Raw genomic sequence first — 15,517 nt, forward strand, 5'->3', positions numbered from 1 at the left:
TTGCCCTCGCTCGACGCCCGACGCCGCCTAGACCTCACCGGAGGCCACGTGACCGGAGCCCCCCCTCCCCTGCCTCCCCGTCGCCCGGTCGTCTCCATCCTCCTCCTCAACCCCCATTGCCCCGGACCCTACGCCCGCGGTGAGGACCCCGGTCCTCCTCTCTCCCATGTCTCCGCCCGTGCACCACGCTCGCCGGCGACCTGCTGCTGCTGCTGCACTACTTCGCCCGAGCCGTGACACGCCCTGCGCCTCCACTCGCGCGTTCGCCTCGCCTCAGGTCGTGCCCGACCGTGCGTCACCACGCCCTGACCCTGTGCACGCTCGCGTGCCCGCACCCCTGGTGCTGCTCCCCCGCCTCCCTGCCGCCGCAGTGGCCGCGCCCCTCCCACTGCCTCCTTTGCGGCGCTCGCCGGCGTCGTCCCTCCCCGCCTCTGCCGCTGCTTGTCGTCGCCTCCATGCCACTAGGCCGCGCCGGCTCCGCCCACCGTTGCCATGGTCGCGCCACCCGGACCTCGCCACCGCCGCCCTACTCCCCCCTGCTGCTGCAGCACGCCTTGCGCGCGCCTCCCCCATCGGCGCCTCCTGCCGGCGGATCCCGACGAGCCCCCGCGCTCCGGCCGCGGCCACGGTCACCGGCGCCAAGCCGAGCGCCCGCACCTTCGCCCGCTGCCCCGCAGCGCCCTATCAGGCTGGCTCTCATCGCCCGATCCGCCCAACGCGCGTGCACCCGTTTGCCTGCTAGGCCTCTGGGCCACTGCCACATGGGCCCCACGCCCTGGAACGTTTAAGAAAAGAAGAATTTTAAAAAATATATAAAAATATATTAATTAACTAAATTAATTAACTAATTAATCATAATTAAGATTAACCAAATAACTAACTAAACTAACTAAACTATTAGAGTAGACTAAAACAGTCAATGACAGGGGGGTCCCACCCCTGTTGACTAGTCAAACGTTGACTGGTCAACTAGGTCCCTCTCGCCCACCTGTCAGCCACTGGGTACACTTTTGTGTACACTGTGCTGGGTGCGCCTAGCAATTTAGCATTTATTTTCGAATTAAAAATAATTTCAGAATAATATTAAAACTTTGAAAAATCATAGAAAAATAACCATAGGTCGGATCGAAAAACTTTGTACATGAAAGTTGCTCAGAACGACGAGACGAATCCGGAGACGCAGACCGTTCGTCTGCCACACATCCCTAACCTATCAAACTCACAACTTCCCCCTCTGGTTCATCTGTCCGAAAACGCGAGACACCGGGGATATTTTCCCGGATGTTTCCCCCCTTCACCGGTACCACCTCGTACCACGTTAGGGCACCCCTAGCACCGATACTTGTCATGTCATGCATCGCTATGCATCTGTTTGCTTAATATTTATTGTTTCTTCCCCCTCTTCTCTCGCTAGACACCGAGACTGACGCGGCTGCTACCCAGTACGACTGCGGTGTTGACGACCCCTCTCTCTTGCCAGAACAACCAGGCAAGCCCCCCCCCCCCTTGATCACCAAATATCGCCTACTCTCCTCTATACTGCTTGCATTAGAGTAGTGTAGCATGTTACTGCTTTCCGTTAATCCTATCCTGATGCATAGCCTGTCCTTGCTACTACTGTTGTTACCTTTACCTGCAATCATAATGCTTAGTATAGGATGCTAGTTTATCATCAGTGGCCCTACTTTCTTGTCCGTCTGCCATGCTATACTATCGGGCCATGATCACTCGGGAGGTGATCACGGGTACATACTATATACTTTATACATGATACATGTGATGACTAAAGTCGGGTTGGCTCGAGGAGTACCCGCGGTTGATTCACGAATTGGGGGCTGGAAGGACATACTTTCCCGACAGCCCTCTATGTGGATCTTTGTGGCGAAGTGACAGGGCAGGTTGATACCACCTAGGACTGGCCCTGGTCGGCGTTCGTGGTTATTTCAAGATAACACGTTTAACGAGATCTTGGTATTTGATCTAAGTCTGGCCACTGGCGTATACGCACTAACCATCTACACGGGGACAGTTATGGACACTCGACGTCGTGGTATTAGCCGAAGCCTTCGTGACATCAGCGACTGAGCGGCGCGCGCCGGATTGGACTGGAACGCCTGCTAGGCTAGGTCTGCTTCCGGCCGCGTTCGCAACATGCAGGTGTGCAAAGGGCGATGGGCCCAGACCCCTGCGCCATAGGATTTAGACCGGCGTGCTGACCTCTCTGTTGTGCCTAGGTAGGGTTGCGACGTGTTGATCTTCCGAGGCCGGGCATGACCCAGAAAAGTGTGTCCGGCCAAATGGGATCGAGCGTGTTGGGTTATGTGGTGCACCCCTGCAGGGAAGTTAATCTATTTGAATAGCCGTGATCTTCGGTAACATGACGACTTGGAGTTGTACCTTGACCTTATGACAACTAGAACCGGATACTTAATAAAACACACCCTTCCAAGTGCCAGATACAATCGGTGATCGCTCTCTCACAGGGCGACGAGGGGAGGATCATCGGTTAGGATTATGCTACACGATGCTACTTGGTGAACTTACCATCCACTCTCTTCTCCTGCTGCAAGATGGAGGTTACCAGAAGCGCAGTCTTCGAAAGGACTAGCTATCCCCCTCTTATTCCGGCATTCTGCAGTTCAGTCCACATATGATACCCCCTTTTCCATTTGATACCAATGCATACATATGTAGTGTAGCTCCTTGCTTGTGAGTAATTTGGATGAGTACTCACGGTTGCTTTGCTCCCTCTTTTCCCCCTTCCTATACCCGATTGCTGCGACCAGACGTTGGAGCCCAGGAGCCAGACGCCACTGTCGATGATGACTACTACTACTCGGGAGGTGCCTACTACTACGTGCAGCCTGCCGACGACGACCAGGAGTAGTTTAGGAGGATCCCAGGCAGGAGGCCTGCGCCTCTTTCAATATGTATCCCAGTTTGTGCTAGCCTTATTAAGGCAAACTTGTTTAACTTATGTCTGTAGTCAGATACTGTTGCTTCCGCTGACTCGTCTATGATCGAGCTCTTGTTTTCGAGCCCTCGAGGCCCCTGTCTTGTAATATGATGCTTGTATGACTTATTTTATTTGTAGAGTTGTGTTGTGATATCTTCCCGTGAGTCCCTGATCTTGATCGTACACATTTGCGTGTATGATTAGTGTACGGTCGAATGGGGGTGTCACAATAACCTCATCAAGTCTCCACCATCCTCCCACTTAATTCTTTCGAGAGAAACTTTTCCTCAAGAAAGGACCCGTTTCTAGAAACAATCACTTTTGCTTGCGGATCTGAAATAGGAGGTATACCCAACTATTTTTGGGTATTCTATGAAGATGCATTTATCCGCTTTGGGTTTGAGCTTATCAGCCTGAAAAATTTTCACATAAGCATCGCAGCCCCAAACTTTTAAGAAACGACAGCTTAGGTTTCTCTAAACCATAGTTCATGTAGTGTCGTTTCAACGGAATTGTGTGGTGCCCTATTTAAAGTGAGTGCGGTTGTCTCTAATGCCTAACCCATAAATGATAATGGTAATTCGATAAGAGACATCATGGTATGCACCATATCCAATAGGGTGCGATTGTGATGTTCGGACACACCATCACACTATGGTGGTCCAGGCGGTATTAGTTGTGAAACAATTTCCACAATGTCTTAATTGTGTGCCAAACTCGTAACTCAGATATTCATCTCTATGATCATATCATAGACATTTTATCATCTTGTCACAACGATCTTCAACTTCACTCTGAAATTACTTAAACCTTTCAATAATTCAGACTTGTGTTTCATCAAGTAAATATACTCAACATCTACTCAAATCATCTGTGAAGTAAGAACATAACGATATCCACTGCGTGCCTCAGCACTTATTGGACTGCACACATCAAAATGTATTACTTGCAACAAGTTGCTTTTTTGTTCCATCTTACTGAAAACAAGGCCTTTCAGTCATCTTGCCCATGTGGTACGATTTGCATGTCTCAAGTGATTGAAAATCAAGTGAGTCCAAATGATCCATCTGTATGGAGTTTCTTCATGCATATCTACCAATAGACATGGTTCGCATATCTCAATCTTTTCAAAATGAGTGAGTCCAAAGATCCATCAACATGGAGCTTCTTCATGCGTTTTATACCAACATGACTCAAATGGCAGTGCCACAAGTATGTGGTACTATCATTACTATCTTATATCTTTTGGCATGAACATGTGTATCACTATGATCGAGATTCAATAAACTATTTATTTTAGGTGCAAGACCATTGAAGGTATTATTCAAATAAACAGAGTAACTATTATTCTCCTTAAATGAATAACCGTGTGGCGATAAACATAATCCAATCATGTCTATGCTCAACGCAAACACCAAATAACAATTATTTCGGTTTAACACCAATCCCGATGGTAGAGGGAGCGTGCGATGTTTGATCACATCAACCTTGGAAACACTTCCAACACATATCGTCATCTCACCTTTAGCTAGTCTCCGCGGCCTTTTATTTCGAGTTACTAACGCTTAGCAACCGAACCGGTATTTATTACCCTGGTGCTACTAGGAGTACTAGTAAAGTACACAATAATATGACGTATATCCAAAATACTTCTGTCGACCTTGCCAGCCTTCTCATCTACCAAGTATCTAGGGTAGTTCTGCTTCAATGACCATTCCCCTCATTATAGAAGCACTTAGTCTCGGGTTTGGTTCAACCTTGGGTTTCTTCACTAGAGCAGCAACTGATTTGCCGTCTCATGAAGTATCCCTTCTTTCCCTTGCCCTTCTTGAAACTAGTGGTTTAATCATCAACAATTGATGCTCCTACTTGATTTCTACTTTCGCGGTGTCAAATATCGCGAGTTGCTCAAGGATCATCATGTCTATCCCTGATATGTTATAGTTCATCATGAAGCTCCAATAGCTTGGTGGCAGTGACTATGGAGAACCATCACTATCTCATCTGGAAGATTAACTCCCACTCGATTCAAGCGATTGCAGTACTCAGACAATCTGAGCACATGCTCAACGATTGAGTTTTTCTCCCTTAGTTTGCAGGCTTAAGAAACTTGTCAGAGGTCTCATACCTCTTGACGTGGGCACTAGTCTGAAATTCCAATTTCAGTCTTTGGAACATCTCATATGTTCTGCGACGTTTCAAAAACGTCTTTGGTGCCACAATTCTAAACCGTTAGTATTACGTACTGAACTATCACGTAGTCATCAAAACGTGTATGTCAGATGTTTCCCAACATCTACAGACGATGCTCGAGGTTCAACACACTGAGCGGTGCATTAAGGACATAACCCTTCTGTGCAGCAATGAGGACAATCCTCAGTTCACAGACCCAGTCCGCATAATTGCTACTTTCAACTTTCAACTAAATTTTCTCTAGGAACATATCTAAAACAGTAGAACCAAAGCGTGAGCTACGACATAATTTGCAAACACCTTTTGATTATGTTCATGATAATTAAGTTCATCTAATCAAATTATTCAATGAACTCCCACTTAGATAGACATCCCTCTAGTCATCTAAGTGATACATGATCCGAGTCAACTAGGCCATGTCCGATCATCACGTGAGACGGACTAGTCATCATCGGTGAACATCTTCATGTTGATCGTATCCACTATACGACTCATGTTCGACCTTTCGGTCTTCCGTGTTCCGAGGCCATGTCTGTACATGCTAGGCTCGTCAAGTTAACCTAAGTGTATTGCGTGTGTAAATCTAGCCTATACCCGTTGTATGCGAACGTTAGAACCTATCACACCCGATCATCACGTGGTGCTTCGGAACAACGGACCTTAGCAACGGTGCACAGTTAGGGGGAACACTTTTTTGAAATTATTGTGAGGGATCATCTTATTTATGCTACCATCGTTCTAAGCAAATAAGATGTAAACATGACAAACATCACATGCAAATCATAAAGTGACATGATATGACCAATATCATCTTGCGCCTTTGATCTCCATCTTTGAGGCGCGGCATGCCATGAACACCATCGTCACCAGCATGACACCATGATCTCCATCATCATGATCTCCATCATCATGTCTTCATAAAGTTGCCTCGCCAACTATTACTTCTACTACTATGGCTAACAGTTAGCAATAAAGTAAAGTAATTACATGGTGTTTTCATTGACACGCGGGTCATAAATAAATTAAGACAACTCCTATGGCTCCTGCCGGTTGTCATACTCATCGACATGCAAGTCGTGATTCCTATTACAAGAACATGATCAATCTCATACATCACATATATCATTCATCACATCCTTTTTGCCATATCACATCACATAGCATACCCTGCAAAAACAAGTTAGACGTCCTCTAATTGTTGTTGCATGTTTTACGTGGCTGCTATGGGTTTCTAGCTAGAACGTTTCTTACCTACGCAAAACCACAACGGTGATATGCCAATTGCTATTTACCCTTCATAAGGACCCTTTTCATCGAATCCGATCCGACTAAAGTGGGAGAGACAGACACCCGCCAGCCACCTTATGCATCAAGTGCATGTCAGTCGGTGGAACCTGTCTCACGTAAGTGTACGTGTAAGGTCGGTCCGGGCCGCTTCATCCCACAATGCCGCCGTATTAAGATAAGACTAGTAACGGCAAGCAAATTGAACAAATCATCGCCCACAACTACTTTGTATTCTACTCGTGCATAGAATTTACGCATAGACCTAGCTCTGATACCACTGTTGGGGATCGTAGCAGAAATTTAAAATTTTCTACGCATCACCAAGATCAATCTATGGAGTCATCTAGCAACGAGAGAGAGGGAGTGCATCTTCATACCCTTGAAGATCACTAAGCGGAAGCGTTCAAGAGAACGGGGTTGATGGAGTCATACTCGTCGTGATCCAAATCACCGATGATCCTAGCGCCGAACGGACGGCACCTCCGCGTTCAACACACGTACGGAGCGGAGACGTCTCCTCCTTCTTGATCCAGCAAGGGGGAGGAGAAGTTGATAGAGATTCAGCAGCACGACGGCGTGGTGGTGGTAGTGGGATCCCGGCAGGGCTTCGCCAAGCGCAAGCGGGGAGGAAGAGGTGTCACGGGAGGGAGGGAGGCGCCAGGGCTTAGGGTGCTGCTGCCCTTGCTCCCCTCCACTATATATAGGGGCCCTGGGGGGCGCCGGCCCCTAGAGATCCCATCTAATGGGAGGGGCGGCGGCCTAGGGGGTGGCTTGACCCCCAAGCCAGGTGGAGGCGCTCCCACCCCTTTAGGGTTTCCAACCCTAGGCGCAAGGGAGGCCCAAGGGGGGCGCACCAGCCCACCAGGGGTTGGTTCCCACGTCACTTCAGCCCATGGGGCCCTCCGGGACAGGTGGCCCCACCCAGTGGACCCCCGGAACCCTTCCGGTGGTCCCGGTACAATACCGGTGACCCTGAAACTCTCCCGATGGCCGAAATTGGACTTTCTATATATATATATATATATATATATATATATATATATATATATATATATATATATATATATATATATATATATATATATATATATATATATATATATATATATACTCCTCGTGACGTCCGGGATCTCATCCGGGACTCCGAACAACTTTCGGTTAACCGCATACTAATATCTCTACAACTCTAGCGTCATCGAACCTTAAGTGTGTAGACCCTACGGATTCGGGAGACACGTAGACATGACAGAGACAACTCTCCGGCCAATAACCAACAGCGGGATCTGCATACACATGTTGGCTCCCACATGCTCCACGATGATCTCATCGGATGAACCACAATGTCGAGGATTCAATCAATCCCGTATAAAATTCCCTTTGTCTACCGGTATAGTATTTGCCCGAGATTCGATCGTCGGTATCCCGATACCTTGTTCAATCTCGTTACCGGCAAGTCTCTTTACTCATTACGTAACACATCATCCCATGATCAACTCCTTGGTCACATTGTGCACATTATGATGATGTCCTACCGAGTGGGCCCAGAGATACCTCTCTGTTGCACAGAGTGACAAATCCCAGTCTCGGTTCGTGCCAACCCAACAGACACTTTCGGAGATACCCGTAGTGCACCTTTATAGCCACCCAGTTACGTTATGACGTTTGGTACACCCAAAGCACTCCTACGGTATTCGGGAGTTGCACAATCTCATGGTCTAAGGAAATGATACTTGACATTAGAAAAGCTTTAGCATACGAACTGCACAATCTTGTGCTAGGCTTAGGATTGGGTCTTGTCCATCACATCGTTCTCCTAATGATGTGATCCCGTTATCAATGACATCCAATGTCCATGGTCAGGAAACCATGACCATCTATTGATCAACGAGCTAGTCAACTAGAGGCTTACTAGGGACATGTTGTGGTCTATGTATTCACACATGTATTACGGTTTCCGGTTAATACAATTATAGCATGAATAATAGACAATTATCATGAACAAGGAAATACAATAATAACCATTTTATTATTGCCTCTAGGGCATATTTCCAACAGCACCGACCCGCGCTCCGCCGCTGCATCGCCCCTTCGGGCCGTAGTGCCGCGGCCCGTGGTCCCGCCACCGCCCCAAGGTCTTCCCACCATCGCCCCGATCCGCCTGCCGCAGCTGCGTCGCCCCTTCGGGCTGTAGCGCCGCGGCCCATGGTCCACTCTGTCGTCACCGCGTGTCGACCTCCTATGGTATGCGTCGCGCCGTCTCCCTTGGCGCGGGAATGCCACCGTCCGCGCCGGTCTTCGTCACGCTGTCAGGGTTCTTCGCCTACTTCGAGCACCGCCGCCGCACTCCTAACCTATCCGCCGCCGCCGTCAGGCTGCCGCCGCCGCTCTTCTTTGGTCGCTGCCACCGCTACCTCCGTAGCCGCCGCCGCCCGTCCACCCCCTTCGCCTTCGTCCAGCACCAGCTCGTCGCCCGCGTCGCCGTCATCTACCCCGACCGCTTCATCCACTCCGACAACCGCGGGCGACACTGTCCCCGCGCCGATTGGCGTCGCAACCGTCGTCGGGTCCTTCTTTGTTGGCCTCTCCGACCTCTTCGGCATGGCGTACAGCTCGTGCAGGTCCCAGTCTACGCATGCCCGGTGCTGGCAACACCGTTGTGTGCCTTCGTCCACGACGTGTCCTCGGGCCTGGCAAGCCTGGTGCGGCGCTTCGTCAACTTCGTCTTCGACCGTCTACGCATGCCCGGTGCTGGCAACACCGACATGTTCCTTCGTCTACGACGTGTCCCCGGGTTTGGCAACCCCGGCGCGACGCCTCGTCAACTTCGTTTTCTTCCCGGCGCACCACTATTTCGACACCACTGCGCCCATACTAACTCGACGCCCCCTTGCGCCCGCGGCTCCACGGCGACTTTCTCGACACCGGCCACCCCGACTCGACATCGACCATGGCATTCTTCGCATGGCTACCTTGACCACGCCTCCACCACCCACGCTCTTGGCTACATCGACAAACGGCACAAAGGGTTACCGCCTGCTTGAGCAACCTCGTTGGTTTCCACTCCAGCCATGACTCCGCGATGCATCGACCGTTACGACTGTGGGGTGGTGTCCGTCGGCTTGCTTTCGAATTCTTCTCCAGTCTCATCGTCTGCGTCGCTGCCGTTGTGACTGCGGGGGGATATTGACTAACGTGATTGTATTAGGAAACATAGGTTAGACTAGAAAATATTCTGTCTTGACTTGTACTTCAAGTAGATCATATACTCATATATATATATATATATATATATATATATATATATATATATATATATATATATATATATATATATTCCACCAATCCTCTCTCTCTTCTAACAATTATGTTCTCGGAGTAACACAGAAGATTCATGTAGATGTACGAGTATGAAACAGCAATGACGCGTGGGCCAGGGACCATCATTAATTAATGTGACACATCAGTTTTTTGCTCAGCTGGCAGGCTTAGCACCCATCCAGGCTGAAGCACTAGGACTAGCCTCAGGAGACCAACATCTTATTATTGCCATGAATGTCGCATCCGCCTCCCTTTCTACCCGTTTAGAAAGCAGATACAGTAGCTGTTTGTAAACATGAGCATTGAGCTCCATGCTCACTGATTTGAGTGGTTTGTGTGTGCGTGTTTTTTTTATTTGTTTTTTTGAATTGTTCAGGAACCGGCTGGAGTACCGCGATCTCATTTGTACGCACTTAAGACGAAAGTTCCACTGCATTTTAATTATCGGCGCCTGCATCTCAGGATCTCGAGGAACCTACTCATTGCCTCCACAAACAAGTGGGCCGGAGCTACCACTTGTCGCCTGTCAGACAGAGCCGACACAATAACATGGTAGAACGATCGGCGACGCAATTCAGATCTAAATCGCGCGAGAAAAGTTATTATATGTGTTTCACTGCCCCCGCCTGATGCAGGCTCTCGGATCCTCCTCTCGGCCTAAATCATGCATGTGCCTACTGGTAATCGGGGATCGGCATCGATTCGAGCAACGGATTATTCCTTTTGCCGCGGGGTAAAGTATGCTTCAAGATAGCTGAACCCAGAGAGCAAGGCAGAACAAGAAAAATCATACCAGCGAGGAAGGATTTTAATGTCACCGGCAAGGCAATTTCTGAATTTCTGCTTCCTCTGCTGCACAAGAATAACCTGAAACCGGATCGCTGCTTGCCTCATGGTTGAGATTCACAGGTCCTAGGAAGCCTTCACAGCAACTCTTCCAAAAGTGAAATATCTGGGTCATGCTCCATGACAATAATTCACAATCCAATATCCAACTTCAAACGCAGCAGCTAGTGCTTATATGCACCCTCCTAAGGCAAAACTGAGGTAAATACAGAATATGTATCATGTTACACGGCTAAAAACCATTCGGATTCGACCAAAATAAGGATTATCACTTCAAGAGCTTTATCCCTCTCTTTTTCGAGAGCGACTTCTCTACTATGCTTTCTCAAGGATCAAAACTCATAATGTTGTCGCAATACACCAGTTGCTTCACATTTTTAGCAATCATCATAGGCTGCTGCTCAGCACCACTCGAGCTCATCTAGGCTACTCTTCGTCACCCGTGTCGTCCTCCTCCGTCCCATCCACCAGCTCCATCATATCCTCAGCATCTTCTATCTCTTCTTCCTCTTGTCCCTCCTTCACATCTTCTTTTCCAACTGTATAACATAGCATTGAAGTTCAGGACAAAAAAGTAACATGCGATTTGCATTTCAAAAGAACCACCACGTCAACAAATGGAACTTACCAGATTGTGGGTACAAGATGTCGCCCGAGCATAGCCCAGATTCAACCTTAACTAAGCGCATGGTCATTCTTGGTCCGACCTCTTGGAGTCTGACGGCACTTTTTCGGGATGCTCTGTTCAATTTGTCTATATCACTTGCTAGACTTACAGTCGCTGCTTCATCGTCTGGTTCGCTTTCAGATCCATATCCAGCTCTTGCAAATGGACAAGCAAACAAAGGGGGCTCATTATAGACAGAATTTGAGGAACAGTAGGTTTGGTTGTATTGCAAATGGACAAGCAAACAAAGGGGGCTCATTATAGACAGAATTTGAGGAACAGTAGGTTTTGGTGTATTAAGTCACAAATCAGGACATGGCATTTAAATCGTCACTATTATATAATACCAATGTAACAAATCATTGAGCGAACTGGTCAGAAAGCAGTGAACAACCGACTACAATTGTAAAAAAAATGCAAATTAAATTCATTTCTTGAATTTTCATTTCCATCTGAAAACACAGAAAATATATCTTGATCGATTGTTTTTTCTTAACTATCAAAATACATTTCATGGGAAACACCATAGGTAGTCATCCAATGTTGTATATTGGACTAGCTGGAGAAACATATTTATAAAATACAACCTTCAAAAGGAAGCTGGTGATGGCGTAAAGCAAGGGAATGTCTTTAAACTGTCAGATTGTCCAATGGAGCAATGGATAGTTAGGGAAGGGGGCACATTGTAAGGAATATGAGTAGTAGTAGGTTTTTCTTCATAATTATAAAACTGGACAAATCAAGCCATAATGTTAAAACTGTCACTGCTGTCTAACTTCAAAGTAACAAACAATTGAGCGAGCTGGTCTAAAAGCAACAGATAACTGCAATAACTAGATTCATTGTGTAGATAAAACCATCTATAAGCACTGCACAATAAACATCTTGAATAGTTGAATCTGCATTCCACTCATAATTAGAAGTACTCTTCTTTATAACATCTTAAATGGTTTCAGTGGACATGGAAAATGGGCATATCAGTATATGCTTTACCTGACCTAACATTGATGTCACTAGATTCATACTCCAAAGTAATTAGTTGTGTTTACGGTTTTGTATCACAAAGTTATATAATAATAGTGTAGTAATTGTTCAAAGACTTAGGCCTCCTTCGGTTTGTAGGGATCTTGTAGGAATTTCATAGGATAGGATTTTCAAAGGAAAAAATTCTATGATGCCCTTTGGTTTGTAGGAATGGATTCCTATTCCTATGTAGGATAGGATCCAACCCTTCACATTTCAAAGGAAAAAAATATTAGCTTAGACTCAATGGAAAATTTCCTATCCTATGCATCAAATGGCATCTCTTTCTCTATACGAATTGAGATGCATGTCATCTCACTTCCTATGAAATTCCTATTCCTATAATATTCCTATCATTTGTTCCAAAGGAGGCCTAGCCAAGCGAAAGCCCAATATGCGAAGTAATTTGAAATGGAGGGGGTATATACAATGATCTGCTTAGAAGGGTTGCAAGTTTTCAAGCATGTGATAGGAGTGTAGAAAATCTGTCAGATTGCTCAAACACAAGTTGAATTTCTCACATATCATATCATGTCTACATACTGCCTATGTTTTTATTTACTCCACCCATTAGCTTTGTCCTAGGTCAAACTTTAGAAAATTTGACCAAGTTTATAGAAAACAATATAAACATTTACAATAACAAATATATATGGTGTGAAAATATATACAATGCTGATGTTAATAACTTTTTCTACAAAATAACAAAGTTTGACTTAGGAAGCTAATATGTGGAGTAAATAAAAATGGAGGCAGTACTTCCTGTATGATAGATCGAGGGAATCTAATGAACAATGAAACTGTTGGGGCTTTCTCTATATCAAATCAAAGTTTTTTTTTGTTAATTTTGAATCTAAATTTGCATTTAAGCATACCAATTTTCCCATTCTAGATGGCACATGCCAACCGATTAAAGACCATAGTATTAACACACGCTTGAAACATATCTTATAATACACTGTAAGAAAGGTGATTCAGTTCTTACTTTGTCACATAATCACTAACATCTTTAAGATCCCTTAGGTCTGGCACTTGATTGTTCTGCATGAGTTTTCTAATCTTGCGGCTGATGCCAACAGGCTGTAGCTTGATGGAGTAATGCCGGAAATCGATAGCCTCCGTCTCTTTGTCATACTGTAGCAATAATATTCTTTGACAGGTTGATAGCTTAACCTACAATTGAAAATACGCTATCATTTTAGTATGCCAGAAAGAAGATATAAAGTTCCATCGCCAAGATATCATGCAGTACTTACAGTATCTGTATCAATAGCAGGGACCAAATGCCTAAAGAAGGTAACAAAACTCTTGAAAGGCTCGCCCAGGCCATTGAAACCACTGAGCACGACCTACAAAACACGTGATTCCACAACAAAGGTGAGTTGATTTTGTAACTAAAAAACGTAACCTATTAAAAGAACAGAACAAAATCCAGCTTATACCAGAGGCGAGTTTTTGAATATCTCTGCAGGACACCTAGGCCGCTTTTGGGAGTTTGCGATGTCAGCCGCAAGAGCGTATTCTGAAATCTGACAAGTGTAGGTTGGGCCCTGCGGTGACTTGGCGAAGCGCAAGTGCGGCAAGCTCTTTGGGTTCGAGAGGATCAAGAAATGCGTAACACCCAATGGACTGGCAACGTTGACGAAGTCCTTGAGGTTGTTCCTCTTCTTCTCCTGTTAATTTTATGAACAGAAAAGCAAATTGTGGCTCGTTAAGATGCTAAGAAACGGAATCACCGAATTGGTTTGGGGCTGCGGGGATGGAATAGGGGATTAAGATAGGGACCTTGAGCTTGAGGGCGGTGTAGGGGAGCATGAGCTTGCGGAGGTCCTGCTGGAGGTGACGGAGCGTGGAGGGGAGCTTGCCGCGCGAGAAGACGAAGCTCTTGGGGATCCTCTCGCCGGTGACCTGGTCCACGTTCGCCAGCACCGCCTGCTGCTTCCGCGCCACCGACAACGGCATTTTCCACTTGCCCGGGCCTTTTCCCTTTCCTTTCCCCTTGCCGCCGCCGCCGCCTCCACCGCCACTGCCGCCGCCACGCCGCCCGTTGCTGCGGACTCGCGCCATGGTTAGGTTTTGGGCAGCAGAGCAGATGCGTAACTTCTGAGGCGGTAGGGGGCCTAAGGATGGGGGGTTAGGGTTTTGTAGGACTAATAGTTAATGGGCTTACGAAATGATGGGCCTGGGTACTTCTCATGTCTTATCAGGCCAGCCCGTGAGAGACGGTCGAACATGGCCCTTTGGTCCTTTCGCGGCGATCATGGGCGGAGACAGGGACGGGCGAGCGGACGGAGCTTGCCTGCTCCCGCCTCATCCGTGCTCCCGTCCGTTGTTTTCTCATCCTATGGCGCCAATTAATTCTTCTCTCTTTGTCAAAACAAAATCGCGTACAACTCCGTATTGCTTCTGTTCTTCATACCCGCATACGTATCGCATTAGGCTCAGTCCGTCCTAGCAACGCTCGTGATCTGACAGAGGCCACGCGTACTCAAGCAGGGGGTCGATGGAGGGGACTGTGCCGCGGCGTCCGCCGTCTTCCTTGCGCTCGTGATCTTTCTCCTACCGGTAGCATGGGGCATGAGAGGCCTTTCCGGTGGAGGGGACTGTGCGGCGACGCAGCAAAACATGGAAATAATCACGATGCTGCTCAAGTTGTAGCTCCTCCGCGTCCCCGGTTAATCCATTTACTACCTACTCCACGTATGGGCATGGCATGGCATGTCTATTTGACATTGGCGAGTATGAATCGGCTTAGAGTAGGCTACTACATAGAGGTGAGCGATTAGATTTGCTTGCCTAGAGTACGTATGATGGCGTACCACTACGGCACTACCACCGTGAGTTGTACTACTTCCCGGCGCGCACCGACATCTCAATGCCGGTGACAGTGGTTGGGTCCTGGCCGACAGTCTAGAAATTGATGTTATCTTCCATGCCGGTGAGCCGAGGCTAGTCGGCTTCACCAGCGTGTTCGGCTCGATCTGTCGGTGCTGACTGATTAACGGCCAACGAACTTGGGCGGCGCCGGATCGCCAGCGAACGCGAGGTTCTTAAGCCCAGCCTCGTCGGTGACGTCTTGATAGAATACGCAGGCGGCGTGATGCAAATACAGATACATGTACAGGAAAGAGAATACAGAACTCTATGTGATTTGTTTTGGACAACGAGAGGAGAGAGTTGACTGGAGCCGTGGGATGAGAAAGCAACGGATGGGAGCACGGATGGGA

General features: G+C 47.3%; 1 protein-coding gene across 1 annotated transcript; it reads right to left on the reverse strand.

Moving 5' to 3' along the window:
* Positions 1–10,698: 10,698 nt before the first annotated feature.
* Positions 10,699–14,410, reverse strand: LOC119285740 (peter Pan-like protein). Its single transcript, XM_037565070.1, has 6 exons — positions 14,076–14,410; positions 13,733–13,963; positions 13,547–13,639; positions 13,276–13,463; positions 11,229–11,422; positions 10,699–11,139 (listed from the first exon to the last, which is right to left on the reverse strand). The coding sequence occupies exons 1-6, from the start codon at positions 14,355–14,357 to the stop codon at positions 11,027–11,029; spliced, it is 1,101 nt and encodes a 366-aa protein (XP_037420967.1). The 5' UTR covers positions 14,358–14,410; the 3' UTR covers positions 10,699–11,026.
* Between the last annotated feature and the right edge of the window lie 1,107 nt (positions 14,411–15,517).

This window comes from Triticum dicoccoides, chromosome 4A (genome assembly GCF_002162155.2).
Source record: "Triticum dicoccoides isolate Atlit2015 ecotype Zavitan chromosome 4A, WEW_v2.0, whole genome shotgun sequence".
NCBI lineage: Eukaryota > Viridiplantae > Streptophyta > Magnoliopsida > Poales > Poaceae > Triticum > Triticum dicoccoides.

Excerpts from the sequence above, each read along its gene's own strand:
- LOC119285740 (XM_037565070.1), bottom strand. The coding sequence starts at position 14,357 with ATGGCGCGAGTCCGCAGCAACGGGCGGCGTGGCGGCGGCAGTGGCGGT. Across the intron at positions 11,423-13,275 it reads GTTAGTGATTATGTGACAAA|AGCTGGATATGGATCTGAAA; the intron begins GTAAGAACTGAA and ends TCCATTTGCAAG. Across the intron at positions 11,140-11,228 it reads CATCTTGTACCCACAATCTG|TTGGAAAAGAAGATGTGAAG; the intron begins GTAAGTTCCATT and ends TATGTTATACAG.